This window comes from Daphnia magna, linkage group LG4, assembly GCF_020631705.1.
Source record: "Daphnia magna isolate NIES linkage group LG4, ASM2063170v1.1, whole genome shotgun sequence".
Classification (NCBI taxonomy): domain Eukaryota; kingdom Metazoa; phylum Arthropoda; class Branchiopoda; order Diplostraca; family Daphniidae; genus Daphnia; species Daphnia magna.
Window position 1 is genome coordinate 10,425,807 of NC_059185.1, and position 24,428 is coordinate 10,450,234.

The 24,428-nt window shown below is 41.0% G+C and overlaps 1 protein-coding gene across 13 annotated transcripts in view; it reads right to left on the reverse strand.

The window, feature by feature from the left end:
• LOC116922097 (forkhead box protein P1) overlaps positions 1 to 24,119 on the reverse strand; it is a 39,880-nt gene extending 15,761 nt beyond the window's left edge. For 2 of the 13 annotated variants that reach the window (XM_045173294.1, XM_045173287.1), the window contains exon 1: positions 531 to 983. In XM_045173294.1, coding sequence (XP_045029229.1) covers positions 531 to 632 — 102 coding nt within the window. In that variant the 5' untranslated portion in view covers positions 633 to 983. Of the gene's footprint in view, positions 1 to 530; positions 987 to 6,927; positions 7,500 to 12,635; positions 12,947 to 15,995; positions 17,070 to 23,949 lie in introns of those variants that run through there. The other 11 variants (XM_045173295.1, XM_045173296.1, XM_045173297.1 and 8 more) reach the window with 11 other exon arrangements.
• Positions 24,120 to 24,428: the final 309 nt, after the last annotated feature.

A 24,428-nucleotide genomic window follows, 5' to 3' on the forward strand; every position in this document is an offset into this window, starting at 1 on the left:
TGATATACAACATGTTGTCTCACTTTTTATTATTTTTTTCTTCTGTGTGTGTGCGTGTGCTTGGCAGACTCCGAGCACAGCCCACCCCTCACCCACTCGGTGGTGAAGACGCACAAACTGCCGCACAAACCGACCACGCGTACAAACACAACTCCTCCGTTTGCTAATGAGTTGTCCCGTGCAACTCTCGGCCACATAAAAAAGAAACAAAAAAATGCTAAATAAGAGACCGCTTTATTCTTCCCCTCGTTTTCTTCTTTTTATTTGTTGTTTTTAACGAAGCAATTCGCAGACACAAATGTCAAACATCGTCACTTTGAACGAGGCCAGTAGAGAAACCGTTTGTCGCCCCCGAACAAATTTGCCCCTTTTCTTTCATTGACATAAAAAAACTATTGGAGTTTAAGAAAAAAAAAAATGAAAGAAATTGTCAATCAACGGACGTGATTGCACGGTCTGAATTCTTAACAATTGGAAAATTGAATGATCCGGCATGCGAGTTCAATGTACAAGTTTTGCTTTTTACTCACCATGAGTCCATATTTGAACGCACCGACTCCCCCAACTGTTTTGATTTTTTTTTTTGAATCTCGCGATCTTTGTATTGCACGCTGGAATATATATCTATACATATATATCGTAGAGGCAAACAAGGAAAACGGTCCGCACTTGTTTTCGGGCGGGAATGATTTAAACAAAAAAACCCCAAAATTTAAATACTAGTCTGTCATGAAAGCTTCGACCAGATGAAATGATCGACCAGGTAAAATTCGGTGTCCAATTACAAAAAAAACAAAAACAAAAAAACGAAGGGTGGGTGGAGAGCCGGTGTCAAGTGTGCGGAGTATAAAGAAGAGAACACCCAACTGCGGCCGCATTCAACACGACCACCCAGTGATATACACCCCGTTCTGAAGGCTCTTTAACTCTTTGCTGCTGTTCCTTGCTGCTTGCTACTGCTGCTGTGTGTGTTTTATTCGACCCTGCAACTATTGAGTAGAATGACGCTAGTCAGCCGCCGCCGCCGCCCCTTTTTCTCTCCCCCACCATCCAGGCCGGCCTCCCCTTTTTGGCTGTCCACAATAGCCAAAAGGCAAGAAAGACGAAAAGGAATAAGAATGAAGCCGAATGAAAAGGCAAAAAAAAAAATAAAATAAAAATAAAAAGGAACTTGCGCGCCGATGCAACTCGTCGGTGTACCTCACCCACCCACCCCCACTTCTCATTCCTCCCTCCCAGCCAAACCTTTTTTTTTTTTTTTTGACTTACCACCCTCGTTTTGTCTTTCTTTCTTGACTGGCTCGCAAGTGCTGGCTGACACCTTGCGATTCGTATCGCACTCAACTCGACAAGCCAGTACGAGCCGTTATCGTGGCATCAACAACCGCATCGCAATCTGATTTCGAAGATTAGACAGGACGGAAGGGACTCTCTTCTCGTCATAGGCCTATATAATACCATCGGCCCTTTTCTTTTTTGTTTGTTTGTTTGTTTGAAATGTTCTGTTTTGTTTTTGTTTTAGGTACAGGTATCCAATAAATGGCCTTCATAACAGGGGTGTTTGATTGTAGGCCCTCCATTTTGATTATAGATATCAATATCCTATTGCGCAAGTAAAGTCCTATTCAAATTTCATTGAAAACTGGCATGTTAAAGTACGAATTGGCTTTATATTATAGAAGACGCTTACATTGAACTCACTACATCTAAATTTTAAAAGTGAGGCAAAAAAAAAAGGGGGGGAAGTGTGAAACTTTGAAAGGGCGTACAGTTGAGTAGACAGTGCAGCTGATGGAAGCGAGACAGAGGCCCAGTCAGCGAGAACCAGTCACGAAAAAAAAAAAAAAAAAATGCCAAAAATAAAAAGAGAAAAATCTTCGTCGCTCCTGGGTTTTTTTGGGGGGGGTTTGAGCGATAGTTTATCATCGAGTGAATAAAATATATAGATCATCTGTCTCTCTCTCTCTCTATATAGCTTTTCAATAGGGAAAAATGCAAAGAGGTGAAGGCTACATCGTGAAGGGGATAGACGTTCCAGGCCGTTGTAGGACGAGGGTGAAGAAAACTGGTGAAGCAGAGAGAGAGATCTATGATTTTTTTTGCGCTACTCTGCTTCCAGTGCAACGTTCGACATTCAAAAGTTGGTTTTTTTTTTTTTTCGTACTCCGCCCCATTTCTATTTTCATACTCTGCGTTAATATCCTTTTGATTTTGATGTGATATGTTGTTCGCACATAGAACGTTAGAGTCTTCCGATTTTTTTTTTTGAAAGCGCGCGGACTTTGATCGTTTGAATAGATGCTGGAACAATTTCACCGCACACTAAATAATGCGCGGCGTCAATAAATATTTCTCCCGATAAGATTTGAGCAACTAAACTCAAACGCGTGAAAATCCGATGGTATTTAACGATATATTTACTACGTCGTGTTTGAAATTCGATTTTTAATTAATCCCTTTCAAAATTGTAAACGCATTTTTGTTTCTTTTGCTTTCAGAAATTGACAGATTAGCGAGGCGGTCACGCAGATGGGGGGGAGGTTGGACGCGGCGGCACGTTGAGTCGTCCGGCACGAGAGCAAATAGTTTTTTCGAGAATAAAAGACGATAAAGAACAACAACAACAAAACAAAGACATTCCATTGGGCAGTAGTCAACCAAGCGAACTGGACTGGAACACAGCTCAAACAATGCAGCATAAAGCAATTCAAACGACACGCGCAACAATGAAACAAAAGAAAAAGGGGACCCCGGGAGCGAGCGAAAAACGCTATTCTTTTGATTCGTAGCATCTTCACGAAAAATGATCGCATCTATTGGACGCGCTATAAGCCTGTTCCAGTTTCTTGTGTCTTTCTTTTTGGGGGGTTTTAATTATTAATTTAGGGAGGTAAATAAAAACGGACCGATCGGCCGTTTCATTCAAGGCCGAAAATGCACAACGAGCGGGACGAATGCTAAACAATTAAAAGACCACCGCAGAGTACATCCAACAGGAGAGCCGGGATATTCAATAAAAATATACTTCATTTTATTTCTAGCTCGAGGTACGCGCAGTTTTTTGTAAAAAAAGAAAACGCGGGTAAATGTTAAACGACCCACCCCCTTTTTTGCATTTCTACAAGACGAATAGCACAAGCTCACGAAACAATTCGTCAAAAACATGAAATGCGACAACTGTGGCGCGTCGATCGCTAAAACTTGCGTTGAATCAACGGCAAAAAAAAAATAAAAATAAAAAAGAAGATACAGCTGTGTTTAAAGATTACAGCAGAACATCAGCGAGTCTTGCAAATCCTTGTTCCGATATCGAACAACGAGCCATCAATTGATGGTAAGCTTTCAGATGATGTCCGAAGATCGTCACTGGACTTCTTTTGCTGTTGTCCCTGATACAGCGGAAACGATCGTATGCGGGTAAATAATAAAAAAAAAAAGGACGGCCAGTATAAACTATAAAGCCTATATATGGATGTACCAAAAGAAAAGAAAAAAAAAGGCCAGATATCCGAAATGATCCGGGAGTTCATCAATCGAAACTGGCGGGCGGCACGGCAGCCGCCAACGCGTGGACATGACATTTGAAAAGCGCATCATGGCAAAGCCTCTTTTTTCTTTAAAAAAAAAATCTTCCTATCGTTCTGTGTGTGTACACATACACAGCCGTGTTGTAAAGTGTGTACTGATGAAAAAGAAGAGAGAGAAAAAAAAATGAACGCGTTCAATTGCCTAGTAACCCCCCCCCCCAGGCTAACATTAAAAAAAAAACGCGGGACTTTATCCTTCAAGCGTAAAAGAAAAAAAAAGATGTTCTGCCATCTTCGATCATTTGTCATGCAACGACAGAACGATCGAGAAAATACACTAGTGCATTATTCTTTACATTACATGTATAGCTTTTGATAACAGTCGAATTGAAAATGATGTACACTCCCATTTTGAACAATTTTGTTTTGTTTTTTTCAAATCATTTCACCTAAACATTTGACACCTGATTTTCAGATGCGAGAGCCGCAGAACAATTAAACGATAAGGGAGAGCAAGTACGAAAAAAATTAAATCAAAATAATAATTAATAAATTCATTAGCATAGAATAGACGGGATGCGTGTGCCATTCTTCTACCTGCACCCTGCACCCTGAAAAAGGTAAGGTAGACAGCGCCAGGTGGTGAGCACACCGCCGTCCTACACACTCGGCTCTCCTATTCCAAAAGTGGGGCGCGCAAGTTTGTGTTGCCAGCAACAACAATTAGATAAACAAGCAATTAGCGAAGACTTTTGCTGGGACACACAGTCACGTAAAAGAGAAACGATGGAAATTCACTGGTCGCATTTTGTTTTATGTTTTTACACGACAGGTACACACACACACACACACAACGTTTGTGTGTGTGTATATATACGTATTTAAAAAAAATAAAAAATACGGTGGCAAGTGGTGACATGGAACGTTACGAGGCGAGGGGGAAGGGATAACTTTTGACGTACATGTTTCTTGTCGTTTGGTTGTGTGTCTGTGTGTGCGTGTAATCTGGGCGAGTTGACTGCATCTCTTTGACGATGAGACCCACAGTACACGCTGTTCATAAATAAAATGCCTGACTCTCGCTTGCCGCTCTTCTTTTCTTTTTTATTTTAACGAATCCCCCCCCGTACGCATTTCCAGCAAACATCGACAAACTTTTTTTTTTTTTTGGTGCAAAATCGCAGGGGTTTGTTAAAAAAATAAAAATAAAATGAAATAATGGGACCTCTCTCCGACTTGGTAATGAACCCTGAATCGATTGTTGGGGGTTGGGGTGGGGTTGTTTTCTTAGTGGCCTCACATGTCCGCACGTATTGATGATGATCGTGAAGCTATGAATCATTTTCTTGCGGAGAAGGGAGATGCATTTTGTTGTTGTTGTTGTTGTTGTTTCATTGTAAAGGAGGGGTTGAAACTATCCATCAGAAATGATGAGAACAACAAACAAAACAAGACAAGGCAACGCGGAGGAATCTTAGAAACCCAGACAACAACAACAACAGCAGCAGCAAACAACAACAACAACAAAAAAACAGGTCAAAGGTCCGCTCGCGCAAAAAAAAAAGGGGGGGGGGAGAAAAATAAAAAGTCCGGGGTCGTGAGGTCAAGGCGGTTAAGGGATGGTATGTTCTTGGCACGTTTTTAGCAGACCAAGACAAGGTAAAAAAAAAAGGGGGGGGGGTATATATGAAGAAGAAGGGGGTAGGTGTAGTAAGCGAAAAGGCAGCCGGGTGAAACAACATTTTCCACCCGGCTTTTTTTTTTTTTTTCCCGCACCATCAAAACAGGGGAGGGGGGGGGGTGTTCGATAGTATAGTTAAGAAAGATATATACATTTAGCCCTAGTCTTTTTTTTTTTTTTTTGCTTTTTGCTGGGCATGTTCCATGTTGTCCGAAACACATCCCGGGAGATAAATAGAAAGTTCTTCCTCCCTTTTTTTTTTTTTTTGTTGTTGCTGCCCCATTGGTTCATTTCGGCTAAGGCTATACCGCACACAAAACACAAACACAAGCAGGAAGACGCAGGGACAGCAAAATAAAAAAAGGAACAGACAAAAACAACATCTATATACTAGTACACCATCATCGTGTGCATAGTCTAGTCCCTTCGTGTTTTTCTTAGAGAGAGAGAGAGGGGGGGGGTTGTGTTGTATCGCGCATTTCTCCTCTCCACGGACGACCATTTTCTATACAGCAAAATATTTTGTTTACACACACAAAAACGCACCGGCCATGACTTACACGACTCCTTTTTTTGTGTGAATATTTAGATTTTCTTATCTCTCTCTGTCGAAACCTCGGAGAAGGAAGCCAAAAAAACAATTGGACATTCGGAGAAATGAAGAGCTTCTTCTTTCGGTCCTATTTCTAGTCACCTACTCTACACCGGCAGGGACTCTCGGCGCCCACTCATTGATGTCTTTTTCCTATTTGTAAAAATATAAAAAAAAATTCCGAAAAAGCTTATTTTTAAAATCATTTCTATCGTCTGCGTTGTTGTTGTTGTTGTTATTGTTTCTTTTGGCTCTCTGCGCGGGCAAAAGTTTGTGTTGGCAGCACATCCGCCAAGAGAAAGAAAGAAACTACTCGTCTTTGAGCGGTTGGGCTATGCGATCATCCATCAGCAGGTCAAAAAAGATTCGTCATTAAACACCCGCAGTTGTTAACCCAACCCAACCCCCCCCAAAAAAATGTCTTACATCTTTCATTTCGAATTCAAAATCGAAATTGAATGACACATCTCAATCCGGATGTCGAGCACAGTTTGTTTTTGTTTCTTTTACCTATCTAACGTTACATGTAGGCTGATATTCAACAGATTGAAAACAATAGATTGACGTTGCCTGGTCAACGGTTACTATAAATACACCCAAATGTTTTGTATAGGTAGAAAGTAGGGTTTGAAAATGAGAGAGACAGTGAGCAACGCAGCACGAGTAATCAATAGGGGAGGAGTACAAAAATATGATTTCAAATAAAAAAATCCAATCAAATAGATCGAGAGATGTAAAGCGATTGCTCTTGCATAACGTTCGTATGGAAAAACAAGTGAATCCTCAAATGATAAACATGTCTTTTGTTTTTTTCTTCGTACTCGGAAACTATGAAGAAATATCGATAAAACACGCAAGGGGGAGGGATGGGAGAGGGTGGGGGTTAGAAACAATAATATAATCAGCATGGATCAATCTAATCCCGAATCGAATCTGTTGAATTCATAATATTATTATTGCGGCGAAGCAAACAAGTCGTCCTACACACACACACACACACACAAGGGCGCCATCGACATCATGCGCCTATTTCAAAAGCCGCGTTTCGACATGTTTGCGCTTTTATAAATAGCGAGCGAACGAAATATATCAAATCAAATGCGATCGAATTCAATTGAAATTCTAACCTGGAGAAAAGCCGAGTCGAATTGCATCCTGGTTTTAGGATTTTAACTTGGCTGACTGTGGCAGGCGGATGACGTGGACGGACGAAAGCACGAAATAAACGGGGGGGCGTGTTCAATTGTTTTCTTTTTTCACTTTCGATAGAAAACAACAACAACAAAAACAAGAACAAGTTGCGACGACGACTGTGATGTTCGATTTAATCCAATTGCGTCAATCGTTCTGCGTGTGTGTGTGTGTGGATGGATCTTTCTTTCAAATTGGCGGGTTGCGCTTTTAAAATTTGAATGAAGCGACGAAGAGAGCGCCCGGAGAAGTGAGTCAAAAGAGCGACTGGTGGCTGCACTCCAGGTTTCGTGAGTGTGTGTGTGTGTCTGTGTGTGTCTGTTCACTGTGTGTGTGTGTGTTTTGTGACGTGACCGTCCATCAGAGGAGAGGTTCGAAAACAAAATAAAGGGAGGAGGGGGTCTGTTGTTGTTGTTGTTGGCGCTGGATAAACTTGAACCCCCCTCCTCGTCCGCCACCCTCTAGTTCCATCAGCCACCCACTCCACCTTCGCCCTCATTTTTAAAAGCCTCCTCTTTTTCTTTCCTCCCTCCCCCCCCCACTTCCCTCCTACCCCCACGTTTGGCCCATACCTCCCTGACGCTGTTGGGCTCCCTCCGTTCGGACTTGTTTGTCGTTAGCAACGGGCTCTTATATTGCATCCCATAATAAACAACAACAACTCAACTCCCTTCCTACCTCCTCCTCCCCCCAATCTCTTTCCCTTCCTCCGCAAGCAAGATGGCCGACGAGAGAAAGAGAGTAAACAAGTTGGCAGTCAACACACATGCTCACACACACACACACACACACACACACACATAGTGAGTGAGAGAGAGAGAGAGAGGCACACAGAAAATTAATTAGCTAGACAGCCGAACAGATCGAAAAAGAGGGAAAAACAACAACAAGAATCTCCTAGAATGAAATCCATTGCACATCCGCACGGGTGGAAGCGCAAGGCCATCACAATCACGTAATGACGAGTAACACGACGCTGCTTGCGACGAGCTTCTTTCCACGTCATCACTGAACACATTTGCGTTTTTGATTTGAACTCGATTTGATTGTCAAAAGTGAACTATCGATTCGATTGCACTACACATATCGATGAACAATTCTTACCACCTGATTGCCGAACATCCCGAAAAAGGTCAACAAACAGAACAAGATTGGGGAGCGGAAGGACATAATTCGGATGCCTTGCGTGACTACCTGTCGTGATCTAATAGCAATCGGCAGACCAAACATGAATCTCTTTCGTTTTCTCTTTTGTTTCTTCTTATTATTATTATTTTTTTAAAGTTAATTATTAAGATCGTCTTTGTAAGGAACATCCATCTCTCCGGGAAGCGCGTGACTCGGCCAAACTAATAAAGAGGCTGAACGCGGGAAAAGACCATCGACAAAAATGAACGATATTTTTGAAATTTTTCCTTTTAATTATAGTTAATAGATGTAAAAAAACAAAACAAAACAAAACAATAAAAGTCTTCTCGGCATTTAAAAAAAAAAAAAAGAAATAGAAAGACAAAAAGTCCTTGGCTATACACACACTTTGTGATTTAGTCGGAAGGTGTTAAGAACCGTGTCGGCCGTCTTTTGTTCTCCACTTGGCGCTGCTGATTGCAAAGTCAACGCGAAAGAGTTGCCAAAAAAAAAACACAGCCATTTGATCGGATCAAAAAAAAATAATTTTACAGACACCGAAATTTAAGATTCGTCTAATCAATTGAATTAAAAATACGTACGACGATCATTAGTAAAATGTAGAAGATAACTAGCAACACAAATAAATGTTACCTCTCCCTATCACGCCATGTAAAAATATAAGAAAGAAAGAAACCAAAAATTATTGTTATTATTATTTAAAAAGAATTGCCATAAACGTCGGTTAAAATCTAGACAGGTAAAGCAGATAAGGGAGGAGGGGGGTTTGATTGTGTGCGGTCATGCCTCTCTGCAAAGTGGCTAATTGATGTGACACATCACCATTAGACTGCCAAAGCTGGCCGTCTCTTCCATGGCTAACAGAACATGACAAAGCCTCGGCTTTTCATGTATATAACTGGCACCGGCCCTTTTTCCCATTTGATCGATAATTTGGCGACAATTTGTTGTATTTTTTTCTTAACAATTTGTTGATGGTGATGGCATGACATACAGACGTCGGAACCACACACACAAAATGAAAACTTTTTTTTTTTTTTTAAATTTTATTTAAGGCGACCTGGCCGGGCAAAGAGGGCAGGGGGGGTCTATTGTAATGATTAGCGCCAGAGTTACACATTTTAATACTGGCCCAACCCTTTATTTGTGTCCTATGGTCACCGCCGAGTAGTTCATCAAATCATAAAACAAAAAATATAAATTCAAAAGAGAGGGGGGGGAGAAAAGAAAAGTTTCATCACCCCAATCACGACATGTGTACTAGACACACGCGTACGCGTAATTTTTTTTTTTTTACGTCAATTAAAACGTCTGATCCCAACAAGTAACACGAATTTTACATGAAAAAAAAAATAATAATAATAAAAAACTGTCAGTGTTACACAGACATCACGAAACAATTGCCTGCCACCTTTTTAAAAAAAAAAAAAAAAATGTTATTTCCTAAATGTTAACTCCCATTATTTTCACACAAGCAACGGACTGCGGATATGAAAAACTCTAATGTGGCAAAATATGATAGAATAATATCGTAAGAAACCCCCGCACAGCGGTCGTCCATTTAAAAATGGCGTGTTTTGCATACGTCCACAGTTCTAATTATTTAAAAAAAAAAAGGGGGGGACTACTATCAGAATTACACCTCACAAACGCATCCGGAGTGAAAGTTTGAAATGAATTTAAAAAAAAAAAAAAGAAGCGCAAGAGAACTGATAGTATAAACATGGCGAGGGGGCTATGCGATCAAACACGCCTCATCCAAGCGGAAGGAAGGAAAGACGAGCATATCCAAATTTTCTGATGATTGACCCAACATTTTTCTCTTTCATTTTCTTACAGCCCGTGCCCCACGTGTGTGTGGCATCACATTTTTTTTTTGCGCAATGAAATCGCACAGAAACGAAAGGAGAAGAAAAAAAAAAGGACGTCGACAGTCAGCAAGAAGCCGCACATCTTTTGAATACCGAAATAAATGTTCCAAGTGCTTGCCAATGCAGCGGACTGTGAGAGCCGCGATTGCGCTGCGAGTTTGTGTTAGACATGAAAATCTTCTGCCACGGCCAACCTCTTCACACAGACACACACACACACACACACAAAAACGCCAGCCAACTAATTAGCAACATAAAAGACAACGCTTCGTCAACTATTGAAAGGTTTGCCAAGACTTTGGGGGGCTCTGCCTACACACACACACACACATATATAACACTACTTGGCCTGCTTACCGGCTCTCGCAAGAAGAACATAGGCAAGAAGCAACTTGCTCATTTGCATTATTCCAATTAGTAGTGGCCCTGTTCTCGGGCCTTTTTGTTTTTTCATCCACTGCTGACTAGAAGCTGCTCGCTTCTACTACCCCCCCAAAAAAGCGTCTTTTTTTAAACGTGAATCTCTCGGCCCAAGTTGATCAACTCTCGGCCGACTCCGCCTTGGGAAGCCCCCCATCCAAAAATTTAAAAGAACAGAGAAGAGAAGAGAAATACAAACAGATGACTAAAAAGCAAGTGCAAGGGTTGTACAGTAAAGAGAGTCAAAACTTTTGGTTAGGGGGTTTCTCTATTCTGCATTTATTCGGCATCTTCACTTGCCATCTCTTTTCTCTTCAATCAAAAGGGCTTTGCTCTTTAAAGCGAGTTTGCCTCTTTCTCTTGTCTAAAATAGGGGGGAATGAAACTTTTATTTGTACACACACACACACACACACATTGGTCTGTTCATTTGATCCTAACCCCCCCACTTGGTCCAGTTTTCACTTTCAGTTGATAAACTTGTGGCCCAGCTTCGCGTGGTGGCGAGTTGCTCCATTCAAATTGAATAATGTATTGATTGATTGATTGATTTTTAAAGAATAAAAAAAAGCCAACGTTTGATTTTTTTTTTCCTGTTGGCTCACAGGAAAGTTTGAATTTTTTTTTTTTTTTGTTTTGTGCTCCAATTTTAACAGAAGAGGTCCAGGTGTTCCAGAAAAAGAAATGAAAGAACGTCACAAATCCTATACAGTGTCCCTGTTGACCTGAGCTTTTTTTTCACCACAAGACCTTTAAAGATCTTTTATGTGTGTGTGTGTGTTTATTATACAAAAAAGAATGGCCAGGCGTTTGTAAAAATGTATACAAAGCCAAGCCAATAATAAGAAGAGACAAAACATGGGCAATTCATTTGGGGCTGCATATGGTCCAAAGTAAAAGTTCTTGATTGTGGTACCAGTCCACAAATGGTAGGAGGAGCACATAAGAAGAACGGACAGTTATATGGCGCTGGCCTTGTGTATACGTGTGACGAAGAGTTTTTTTTTTTTTGGTTCAAGCGGCAAAATATATAAAAAAAAACTAAACTTAAGAAATGAAATAACTTTTTTTTGTTGTTTTCTCCCCTTCTGGAACACACAAAGAGGAGGTGCATTGAAATTTGAAGGCGAAAACCAGCGGTATATGGGAATATAATAAGAGAAAAGTCGTCCACCGAGATCCCCTTCTCTTCGGTGGGTTCAAAAAAAAAAAAAAAAAAACAAAAAAAAAGTTCCAGTTACCCCTCCCACACAGACCCTGTGTGCACCATAAGACCTCCTTGTGTTAACAACGACGCAATGGATATATACACAGCTCGCAGACTGACCAGCGCTCTTGTCTGCAGTGTTTGAGCCGCGCTCGGAAGTGTCGTAAAAAAAAAAAAAAATTCAAATGGGAAAAAAAACGAAAAAAGAATAAAGGAGGGGGAGGGGGATGCATGAAACGGGAGAAGGAACAACTGTGATGGAACGAGCTGACCTGTTCCAGCACAAAAGTTCCCCTCTGGTTTCGGGAGAAACTTGTGGATCGCTCACACACACACACGCACAAAGAGAGAGAAGGATGTGTGACTTCACAGAGGCTGAGAGAACCGACTTAAAGGGAGGAGGAGCTCGGAATTTCAATAATGAATGACCTCCTACCCCTCCCCCGCTACACTCATGAACGGAGGAACCTACCCCCCCTAACAGAAAATGGAAATAAAAAAGCTATTAAAAGATCTCATCGACAGCAGCATCGGCGGGGACACTTTTGCTTGAGATATCAATGGACACCCTCCCTCCGCCTTCAACTTACCCCCCCCCCCCTTAAAAAATAAAATGGATCCTACATCAATTGTTTTTTGTTTTGCTGTTTCTCGTCCCCCCCTTCCTCTCATTCTTATTTGTTTGTCCGTTCAATAAGGAAAGATAAAAGTCCCATTTCGTTATCCGGATGGACTTTGCAATTGTTATTTAATTCAAAATAAATGACACGTTGGATGGACGTCCTATATCTACTCTCGTCCTTCCAACTGCTAATGACACTCGACACAACAAATTTCGTGGTATTTTGAAAAAAAAAAACAAAAAAAAGAAATATCGGCAATAGCCCAAGCGACAGCCATACGTGAATCATCTCAAAATTCTTCCCTTGACACGTCATCCCTCTTATAAACAAACACACACACACAATATAAATATCAAAAATAGATTGCGACTTACGGAACGATGTACCGATGAATGGGTAGATCTTGCCACAACCGGAAGCTTGTCAATTCGCCTTAAAAAACTAAAACACTGTCCGTCTGGTTGGTCGGTTCGCTCCCCCCACACACACACGAATTTCAAATTTCGCGCGCACCGGAAGACTTGCTCCTCGCTCCAACGCAACACTATAGTAGCACGCAAAATGTTGTAATCCGCTGGGTTTTCTTATTGTTTTTTTTTGTGTGTGTGTATGTCTGATGTTTTAAATCATCTGGAACACGCACACCGGTTCCAGCCAGCGTCTTCCGACGTCCACCGGACTGCGCCTACAGGTACCAAACAAGAATACGATTGCAAAACGAAATGCAGTCAATGAAAACGTCTCCAAACTCTCGGATTGACATTGAAATTCAAATTGGTCTTTGAAAAAAAACAAAAAACAAAATTAGAACGAAATGTTAATGAATCTGCGAAGAACTTGCTGACCGCTCGCTCCGTCTCTTGTTCGACTACTAACACAGTTTGTTCTTTTGCTCTCTCTTCTTCTTCCTTTTCTTTTTTTTTTTCCCATTTTCTTTTGGCCAAATGGAAGAAGAAGAAGAAGAAGGAAAAATGAGTTTGTGTACATTTAAAAAAGGGAGGTGGGTGGGAGGGTAAGTCCCAAGTGAAGATGAGGGTTGTCCCTATGCATATGGTGTTTAGTGGGGGAGGGGAAGGGGGGGGGGGGTTGGTTTTGGAAAGGAAGAAAAATCTGAGAAACGAGTTTTTCCAGGCACACTTTTGGAAATCTGGACAATTTACAAGTGGACGGTGTGACAATTTTGGTCCCCCCCCCCCTTCTTGTCTCCCAGATCTCCTCATTTTCTCTGTATTATTATTATTATCGTTCTGACAAAAAAGAAAAACAAAGGAAACGATGTCGTCGATAACCCCACATCGTCGTCGAACTTCGTTTACGAGGAAAAAAAAAACAAGTCACCTTTGCAACACCTTTTCTATTGTAAGCGAAGCGTTTTGCGATTTATTAAGTTGAAATCTGTTCCAGACTTTTTTAAGAAATAAAATATTCTTTCATTTTCCATTAAACTAAACAAAACATGATCTGATCTAAGTCGATCACCACCATTCACATCGGTTTCAAATTTCCCGCGTCTTTGGCCATCTGTTGGCGGACATCATTTGGTTCAAACAGAAACACACAAAAAACACAAAAAACAGGGGGGAAATGATTCAAAGTAATTAACAATTTTTCCCCATTTCTTTTTTTTGGAAATGTTTCAAGTTCATTTCGTTGCTAGTTGTTCTAATGTTTTACGAGTTTCAGGGTAAGTGACCTCGTCTTGAGAGAGAGAGAGGATATTGCATCTTGTTGGGCCCACCCATGGAACAAGGCCCACCTTCCCACCCCGTCAACCACCCTATACGCATTGACAGTCCTTCTGCATCGCAAACACACACACACACACACACACACACGCAAGTTTACAATAGGGGCATTTTCAGCACAAAAAAACCCAAGGTATATACGAACCGGGGGTTATATATACCTTTCGCAGCCGATGTAATTTATGTTTGACAGCCTCTCTCTCTCTTTTTTCTGTTTGAAACTGCCCTTCCAAAAAAATAAAATAAAATAAAACTGAAACGATACGTCCTCCGTTTTTCGCCGTTTTTCTCTTGTGTGTCCCTTCTTGCTCGTCGACCAATGATTACCAGCGTTAAGTCATTGGACACTAGGCAGAATATAAGAAGAAAGCCAACACTAAAGAAAAGAAAAGAAAAAAACTTCTAGTGTCAAAAAATACATAAGAAAAAAAAAAGCCGCGTTTTTATTTTGGCCCGTCTTGCGTTAGTTGACTGTAACACAAGGCCAAAAAAGAAAAAAAAAAACGGCATTCCTTCTGTGTTGCCGATATCCATGTGTATAACTCTTGTCCTTTCTCGGTTCACCCTCTTTACTTAAGTTTTTCTTCCTTTTTATTTTTTCGTTTTGAATTTGATTTGATTTCGCTTCTTGTTACACACGCACAGAGAGCAACAGGATGGCCGTCGTGTTTGATGGTCATACATCAAGCCCCATACAAGTAGATCGCCATATTGCGGCTGCCTTTTACATGTAATGAGCCATACGCAAATGAAGGTGAGGTGATGAAAGTGCGAGCATTTTTTCCAACAACAAATCAAATAGATCCGCATCAATAAGGACAGCTGCTGGACAGGTAACACGGAAGGCAAAAGATTGCTATCGTAAAGGACCTTAACACACACACACTCGGAATAAAAGGGGGGAGAAATTAAACCAGCCTTTTATTTCGAAAAATAAAAATATTTAAGGCCATTTTTATTTGGTTTTTTGTTTTTGTTTTTTACGCAACTCGTAACGGACGGAATCAATGGATCGTCAAAGTTGTGCTGGTGAAAAACACAAGAATCCCCACCCTCCAAACGGGGCATTTTGTTACGCGATGACGTCACATCCCTTCCGGTGTGTTCAAACAGTAAAAATTAGTTTTCACGAACGGGGTTGTTCTCCCCTTTCCAATTTATTTATTTTTTTCTTTTTTTAAGCCAAGCAAAAAAAAAAAATAAATAAAAAATGAAATTTAAAATGAGAAAACAAAACTGCGAAAAGAGGGAGAAAAACACACATATCTAAAAATTGATGTGTGTTTAATGATGGAAAGAAAGTCGGAAAAAAGAGAGAGAGAGATGACGGTTAACTGCGGCGGCTGTTTAACGAGTCCTCCTCCTGCACATTTTAAATGTTCAGCGCGTTTGTTTTTGCGTGTGTGTGTTCGTTGTGACGAACGCAAATCACATGGTCAAAGGGGGGAACAAAACAAGAGGGAAAAACGAGATCTCGGCGTGCGGTCGGTCGAATGAAAACCCCCCAACAAAAAAAACAAAAAAACTGTTATTTCGTGTCGATAACATTTAACGATTTCATTTCGGCGAAGCCGCTTGCAACAGTTTGAATTGTTCAAACTCTTTTTCTGTGCACCTCCTCGACTCGACGTGAAAACGGCAGCAAGAAAAACAAAAAGGAAAATGAAATTACACGCCGTGAGTTTGGGCCGTGCCAAGGGCTTTGCTCGCCAACTCCGCCACACATCAACATCATCAAGTTCAAATACACCCCGACCCTATATATCGCTCCCGTCTATGCAAATTAACTCAAAAACAAACCCCCCAGCCCCTATAGATTTCAAATGTTTTCCCAATTTTTTTTTTTGTTTCAAAACAATCAACACTTGGCTATAAGCTCTCCCCGCAAATCTTTAGAGCGCTAGTTGATCACCTTACGAATAATATACCAGCCCCCCTCCCTTTTCTTTTCATTTAAAAAATAAAAAGGAGGCAATCAAGTTTACATACCGAAGACATGGAAGATGAGGGATCCATGGCAGAAAGATGACAATGAGCCAGCATCTTTGTTGTTTACCAGCTGACTTTTTTTTGTGTGAGACACACACACACACACACACACACACAAAAACAGCGCATCACTCTAGGGACGAGCCTGGAAAAGAATCATGGCGGCCTGTGTTTGTGTATACAAATGACACTGTTCTTCTCGTCGATTGAAAAAGAACAACTGTCGGAGGGTCACGCGAGGTCATTTGCTTTCGGAAACGACTGAGGAGGTCACCGCCGCCAAAGGCCATTTCGATCTTTGAAGGTCAATGAATCAAGGCGCACCGACGTCCGATCAATGTTTGTGTTTTTACTTGCGTACATATCGACACCCCGTTTTGTTTTTGTTTTTTTTTTTTTTTCTTTTTATTTGTTTCACCTTTATTGTTTTTGATGTGACCTTGCTATCTTTTTCGTTCCATCAACAGCTTGACCATCGTAGTACTTGTAGTCTATAACACTGGATTTGTTTTGGGTCACATGGTAGGGCCTTTTTTTTTTTGAAGTGACATATGTCGGTACGGAGAAACACCTTCTAACTGTTTTCTGGCCTAGCCCGCTGCTCTCCGTTTCGCTTTCTTTTCTAAATTTGTTTGACCGTTTAGGGCGTGTTATATAGAACTGGGGGATGGACGATCAAAACAAAACAAAAAAAAATGTAGGCCAAATGCGACACGTGCGGTGGTTCATCAACGTGTCCATTTTTAAATCTTTGATTTTTAATTTTTTTGGTGACATGAATCATACGAGACGTGTCCATCGCTCGTTAACAACGTCTTAACAAAGCCAAGAACTAATAACCACATGAGCAACTGGGGAAACAAAATGGCTGTTGGACGTTAACGCGCGTTAACGTACATAACGGAAACGAGCTTTATTCAAAAGGCAATATTGACTGCAAGTCCGAACGTTTGTCTGTTTGTTCTTTTATCAACGGGCCCATAACAAAACAAGGGCCTTCCAAAAAGGAGAGGCACACACAGAGAAAACAACACGTCGGGAATAATGAGGCAGAGTGTGTTGACGATGACTCTCTCTTTTCTTTCTTTCCCTCTAACTTCCACCCACTCGTGTTTTGTTTTTCTTTAAAGCCGAGCCTATAGACGCTCTGTGTGTATCGTGCGGGAGGAGAGAAGGTGGCACAGTTAGAGAGAGAGCAACAACAACAACAGCAAAGTGCACTGGCCTTGCGTGTCTGTGTTGTTGTCTGTTGTGCTTTTGGAACGCGGCCGAGCTCGTGGGACTCTCTCTACGAGGCTCGTTGTTGATTTTGGGGTGCCAGTTAGTTACTGCAGCCAACACCTCACGCTCCTTTCTCCTCCTCCCCCCTCCCCTCTGCTCTTGTATAGGAAAGGAAAAGCAGCCCCAACTGGCGGCGGGAATATTTAAAATAAAAGATGACGTGCGGCTTGTGTCAACAGCGATCCTCTATATACTATATACCTTTTAACCGTCTTCCTTCAAGCCTCCCTGTTTCCACCCCCAACCCCCACCCCTAGTTGTTACACCCAACTCTTGTTACGATAGACGTTTTTCCTTTTTGCCGTTTCTCTTCGGGAATTACAATAGACATTCAGTTTTTTTTCTGGTTGCCAGTGCGTTTGCACAATCGATATTATTATTATTATTTCTGGGGTGGGGTGGGGGGGGGGTGGGGGTAGAAATTTTTCGAATGCTTGAATGAAGCTAAACAGTTATTTTTTTTTACTGTTAATGATAGCGTAGTTTTTTTTTTAAGTAATCAAATTTCTGAATTGAATTCATTTTTTTTGGGGGGGGGGAGGGGAGGAGGGGAGGATTCTGACTTTGACCTTTGTCTTGCTGTGGTCCTCCTTTTCAATTTATACGGAAAATTTAGCGAAAAGGGACGGATACAATAGCAAAAGGGAATGATTGAATGGAATCATTCAAGTGATTAACTAGCGCAAAAAAAAAACACAACAAGAATAAAAGATCGATCAAATCCAAAGAAGTTCGTTACATCACACCGCTATCGTAATACGTGGGTGGTCACTTCTTCCCATTTATCAAAAGAACTTCCTGATTCTTTGTATGTACATATTTTTTTTATCCTGTCGATGTTTTTTTTTCAATTCATGTGACTTGCAAATAATTACGCTCGGATGAACCAAAACCAGGAAACAAAATAATAGCCCAACCTGATTGTTCAATGATTTTTTAAAAAACATTTTAAACCCAAATATTCACTGCGATGGCACACAGGAAAATAATTAAATTTGATTAAAAGAAAAAAACTACCTTGAAGCCCTCCCAAGAATATAAGAAGAATAATAGAAAGATCAAAGAAAAAAAGAAAAACCCAATACTAATAGAATCAATCAAGCGCTGTTATTTCAGTTTGCGTTGGGGCGGAAAGTCGGGAGTTATTTTTCCGTTGAGGCCCAAAGCTGTCGTACATCTACGACATTCCACCTCAAGACAGTCTGTATAGTATATCTAGACACGATGGAGAGTTACATTTTATATATAGTACTGCATATATATATATACCGTGTACACTGAGTGGGATTGATTAGATGGAGCCATTAAAACGGCCAAAGGGCCGGAATATCAATACATCCGGTGCGCTAGCGCTGCTGAATAAATCCGTCCGTGCCGGACGCTATATAGACTCCCCCTCCCACTTTTTTTTGTGTGCTGAGTCTCTACCCACTTCTTGGGGGCCTGCCGAAGAGCAAGCGCATCGGACGGTGCACTCCCTTTTGTGTCGATTCCAACAGTGGACAGTCCTACATTATGACCATCTTCACGACTTCACCCTCTGTTGGCAATGTCTTTTATACATTGAAAAAAAAAAAAAAAACAAGAAAAAAACATCAAAACGATCGTTTTCTATAGACATTCTTTATACTGTTAAGAAAAAAAACCTGACCGGCCATCAGCATCTTCTTTTCAAGCTCGATCTTTTTTGTGCGTCCTTTGCCGTCCTTATGTGTATGCGATAATCTGTTGTGAGCCGTCAGCAGGAAAACCCGAAAGTGTGCTTCTTACTGAAGCCAACAGCCATCAAAAATGACGACACAACTCCCGCCGCCACTACACGCACCGCCCTCCTCGTGTAAGATTTTTTTTTTTTTGGCTTCAAACACAGAAGAAGTGGGGCCAGTCGCTTCAAGTCCTCAACATATAGCCATCGACATAACATTAGGCGATAATATACACACACACTGGCTGCGACGTATATATATATACATATACATAAACAGACAAACGAAATAATAGTATAAGAAAATTGCTGGATAGGTCGTTTTGTCCATTGATTATGGACCGACCATTTTGAAGTAGCCGCTTCAAGTTTGTTATACCATTGAAGCCGATATATTGTATTGATGGCTTGTACGACAACGGTTTGCATTTGACAGGCCTCAAATCGGAGATAAATGGCCAGCGTGAATGGCGACCAAACACTTAAACGGCAAGAAACAAACGCAGAATGTGTGTACGACATAACTCGAGACACACACACACAAAACAGTTTCTCTTAATTCATAAAAAAAAAATAAAAGTTCCTTTTCATCTCGTTTTCTTTATCGATGAAAAATCGCTCCTTTACGACGGCACCAATAGAACGGTGAATCCGAGTGTTCTATACATGAAATAGTTGCATAATACATCACAAACATTACGAATATTTCTATGTGTATGCGCAAAAGTATATAAATATAGCAAAAGAAAAGAGGTTATGTGATGAATGGTTTGGCGTGGCCATGTGAAAAGAACCAGTAGACCCATTTGAATAAGAAAAGACTAGCGAGAGAGTGAACAGAGAAAGGCAAAAAGAAAAAAAAAAAACTTTGAAAGCAAAAAGCCTTAGATATAGGCTACTATATATATACATATCGATAGGAAAACTATCTAGAGCTATAAGAAAAAAGACGATGAGGATCTTTTGTTACGCTATGGCACGGTAGCCAACAATCAAAAGAGCTAACCATTCATCATTCGACTATTCTTTTTTTATTTTTATGTGTGTACTATTATAATATATACCTACTGTAGATATACATAAACGTATCCTATGAGCTCTTTCTCATTTTCAATAAATCCAACCTTAGCTCAGTGTATAGTATATACGCCTATACACTATAGAAGATCGAGGGAGACACACACACACACAAATATAACTTTGGGTGGTATGCAGCCTATTAGATATTGGTTTGGGACTATATGCAATCAAAGAATATTTGAAATCACCATGTCCCGCTTTGATATTAATCCATAAAACAGGCTGGACTGCGGTCATCCAATCAAAGTTGTACATATTTCGCTCCGCTTTTCGTATATATATGTGGTCCACATGCTGCTGTGTGTGTGTGTTCTGTGTGTGTGTGTATATTTGTGTGCGTATGGCCTTGTGTCCATTCGGTCAGCTCATCAAAACGCTATCTGTTCATCATAAATATGTCGATAAATGTGGCGTTTTTGCAGAAGGGGAGGAAGGTTTTCATTCCGTTTTCGATGGATCGAGGGCAAAACTATTTAGTTTGGCTGTACACTGTGTATATATACAGTCTGTTCTAGTTTTGATGGTCTATACTATATAACAGGATGGACAAGAGATTTCTCGATGAAGAAAAGAGAAACTATATATATCAGAACATCTACAGCGTTGTGGTGACGTATCGAAAGTTGCTGGCCATCGCATTTGATGCTGTCCCCTTTTTATTTCAGTGTATATATACATTGATGCTTGCGTGCGATCCAGCGTTGGCAAGCAGAAAAATAGTGAGACAACATATTGTGCGGTCATTGGTCACATTTCTCGATTGTATACAGCGGTGTGCAGTATCAAATCGTGTGTGATCAACGTAACAGATATAAACAACGTCGACGTGGGTCACTATATACGGTGCCGTTTAAATCAAAAATCAACTCAAATTATTCAAGGGGGCAGTTGGTGATCCTTTGTTCTTTGCCTTTGTATCGTCCGCATAATTTTGATTTGCGTTTTTAAAAAAAACGTCCGATGAAGAACGTTGAAGGGGTTCATTTGTCATGACGTGTACTTTATTCACTACGTTATTAGTTGAAAGAAAAAGAAAAAAAAGAAATCATTCAACAAGCCATTTCCTCGGCAATAACAATACGGGCCCTCGACGATCTGAAAAAGCCCTGACGGCTGCATGCAAATAATATGTTTTATGAGTTGCTGTACACATCGCAGGGTGAACGCAATAATGTAAGACAGCAAGCAACAGGAAGCGGATGCATCATCTCGGATTCCTATAGTTTCCCTAATAAAAGCGACGCTGCATGTTTGTGTAATTCTTATTTTCCGCTTATCATTCACGTCGCGCCAGCCTTATAAGAAGCGCATTGACCCTGTTAATTGATCTTCCACTTGAATTCAACGAGTTCGTCTCTTATTTGATTAAGTCTTAATATGCGACGCGTAGGCCTCGTCAGTTTATTAAATGTCCCCTCCCCCCTTGTACATATACTGTACATATGTATAATTTTTTTAAATTTCAAAATTAACCCAAGGAGAAATGCAAATTTAAACCATTCATTCTCCATTTGAAAATTTACAGACATACAAAAGAACACAATCACTCGATGGAGACAATTGATGCATCTTTCAATTGAAAACGCAAACTTCCTTTTATATCCAGCGAGTTTCGATGAATCTTATACAGAAAGACGATAGGGCATTGATTGATCGCAATCGGATCAATTAAGCTATATACATATATATATATATAGTAAGTGTCAAACGTTTTTTTTTTTATTAAGGCCGGGACTATCGTCGATGTAGAACCCCCCCTCAAAAAAAAAAAATGTTGAAAGATTACAAAGACACATTCTTTAATGGTATCGTTAGTCACAGAGAAATGGTGGCAGTATATAGTCGGAGCTAGGAGATTTCACCATGCCTTGACGTCGCAAACTTGATGTCCACTGGAGCGTGAGCGAAAAATGACGCGCCAGGTCAACGGAGAGGTCGCATTTCTCTCCGATCGTTTCCCCCTCTTTCGTGATGAAGGGGCGCCACCCGATCGAGAAGGCCCATTTAGTCATAACAAGCGATGAGTGTAGGGAACCTGTGTGATTGAATCGGCTTGTCAACAGTAGGCTAAGGCGTTGGCTGAGACGCATGAGACGTCAGTACACGAGTCGACCTCCGTTTGTCGAGCCAACCAGCGGAAACGTCAAGCGCCAATCGTCCGCTATTTTCAGTGATTGTTCGATTTTTATTTTTTTATTCCACATTTCCTAGACTTGGGACTTGGCGTCGTTATAATCACCTAAGTGTTTGCTGTTAGTTGGCCGTGATCTAAAACGATTGCGAAGGGCGATCGGTGCCACCTAACGGCTAGACTAATGGGGGACCTCTGCACTTGCCTATGTGTCATCGCATTGATGGTCCCTCTCTATTTTTTTTTCTTTGTTCTTCCTCGCCCTCCCCCCAGAAAAAACAAACAACAAAAATAAAATGTGAAAAACAAACAAAACAACATAACAGGACACACACAAAGTCGCGCATCCGTGCCGGAAGACGAATGCCCACGCCGTAGCAAAGGAAGAGAATAAATACAGAGAAAATACCAACAAGGATCCTTGATAAAACAAAGTGGACCAGAGAGAGAGAGAGAGAGAGAGAAAAAAAAGGAGGAGTGTGGTGAGAAGAGGGAGACGGACCACGGGCCGGGGCAAAAACGGACGAGGTGGGAATGAACAGACTACGGGGCTGTACACACAAGAATAAAAAGCGCCTCTTCTCTGTCCAGCCCTAACGTCGATGCCTTTATTTTTTGTTCCCTTCCTCTCGTTCTCCACACCCCCCACCTAATACTCGGTTGCTCACGCTAGTTGACGCAATCCAATTCGAGAAGGTGGAAGAGTGGGAGTAGGGATGGACTCAGTGGGAGAGCAAAAGAAGGGGGAAGGCAAGCAGCCGAAGCAGCGCCCCAGTGTCAACAAAATGCGAGGTCTCGGTAAACAAGAACCAAATGGAAAAGTCTAGAACGGAACGACGCTGGACGCCGACGAATATATATATATGTATGTATATATATATACACATACATATATATCTAAGAGAAAACAAAACAACAGCGTGGTTTAGCCAAATAATGTTTAGCTAGGGACGCACACGCACATAATAACTGGCTGGGTAACGTAAGAAGAGCGGACAACTCTTTCGAATCACACATGGTTTATTTTGTCGAAGTGGCTGAGTCAACAACTAAAACAAAAATGGCTGCCCTGTCTGTGCCAGACTCCAAGGGCACAAGCAGAAGAGGAGATCGAATCAACAACGAGCCACGCAAGTTATTTTTGCGATTTATTGTTTCCAACTTGGTCCTTTTTGCTTGCGCGTTTTATTCTATAACCGCCACTCGTAAAAGTTGTACTTGTCAATTACTAAGCGAATTTCGAAAAAAACTAATTTGAATATTCGCCCGCTTTTGTGTTTCGTTTCAAGTCTTCAAATTCAAAGCGGTCGGCTGGAGCGACGCTTGAAATCTAAAAGTTCGTTGAAAGTTGTGGTTAATTTTTAATCCACTAGATGGCATACTTAATCAGCCCATTAAACGGCCCGCTATTTAATTGGCTTAACTTTCGAATCCGCCCAATTTTCGATGCTCATTCGATTAACAATTGATGTAGTTATCATTCCTTATGAAATAAGTGCCGAACGTTCACAGACGACTCACGAAACGAGTTCGTGGGCCATTTATCTCTGATAGGATATTCCAATTGCGCATCAAATTTACACAGTCACTTCATTTTGAAAATGCGTTATTGCTCAAGATGTTCAATAAACCCAAACGCAAACAAATACGAATCATTCCGCAAAGGCAACAAGTTGTTAACGTGACATTCGCCTCCCTCCGCGCATGTCACACGAGCCGGCCGAGCGGAATTCAAACAAACGGTGATTCATTCTTACCTTATGATAAATGAGTGATTTGCAATTTCGCCGACAGTGTTTAACAATACGAAATGAACTGTCCAGTAATCAATTTCAAAAAGCGGCTATAGTTTTTCCAAACGTAATTGCAGCAGCAATTCGACTCGTGATTTGTTCACCGGCTGGATGTCCGCACTGATTTCCCGCCGACTGTACGGTCACGAATGTGCGTCCTTTTGTGTCTGCTGTGCTATGCACGGTAGCCAAAAAAAAAGGGAGCGGCAACTTGATGGTGACGAGTCGACTCCATCAGTCGACTGCTGGCCCGTGGCCGCCAAATTGCGCTTCAAAATCAAATATCAAACGCTAATTGATTGTTCTACTTCAAAGTCAGAGGTGCGGCCGATTCTTTAAGGAAACTGAGCCAGCCCAAATTGAATAAGATATTTTATAATACAAAAAACGACTGCTAAGGTTTTTATCCCAAATGAAAACTTTGAATGGATGATGTTCTTTAA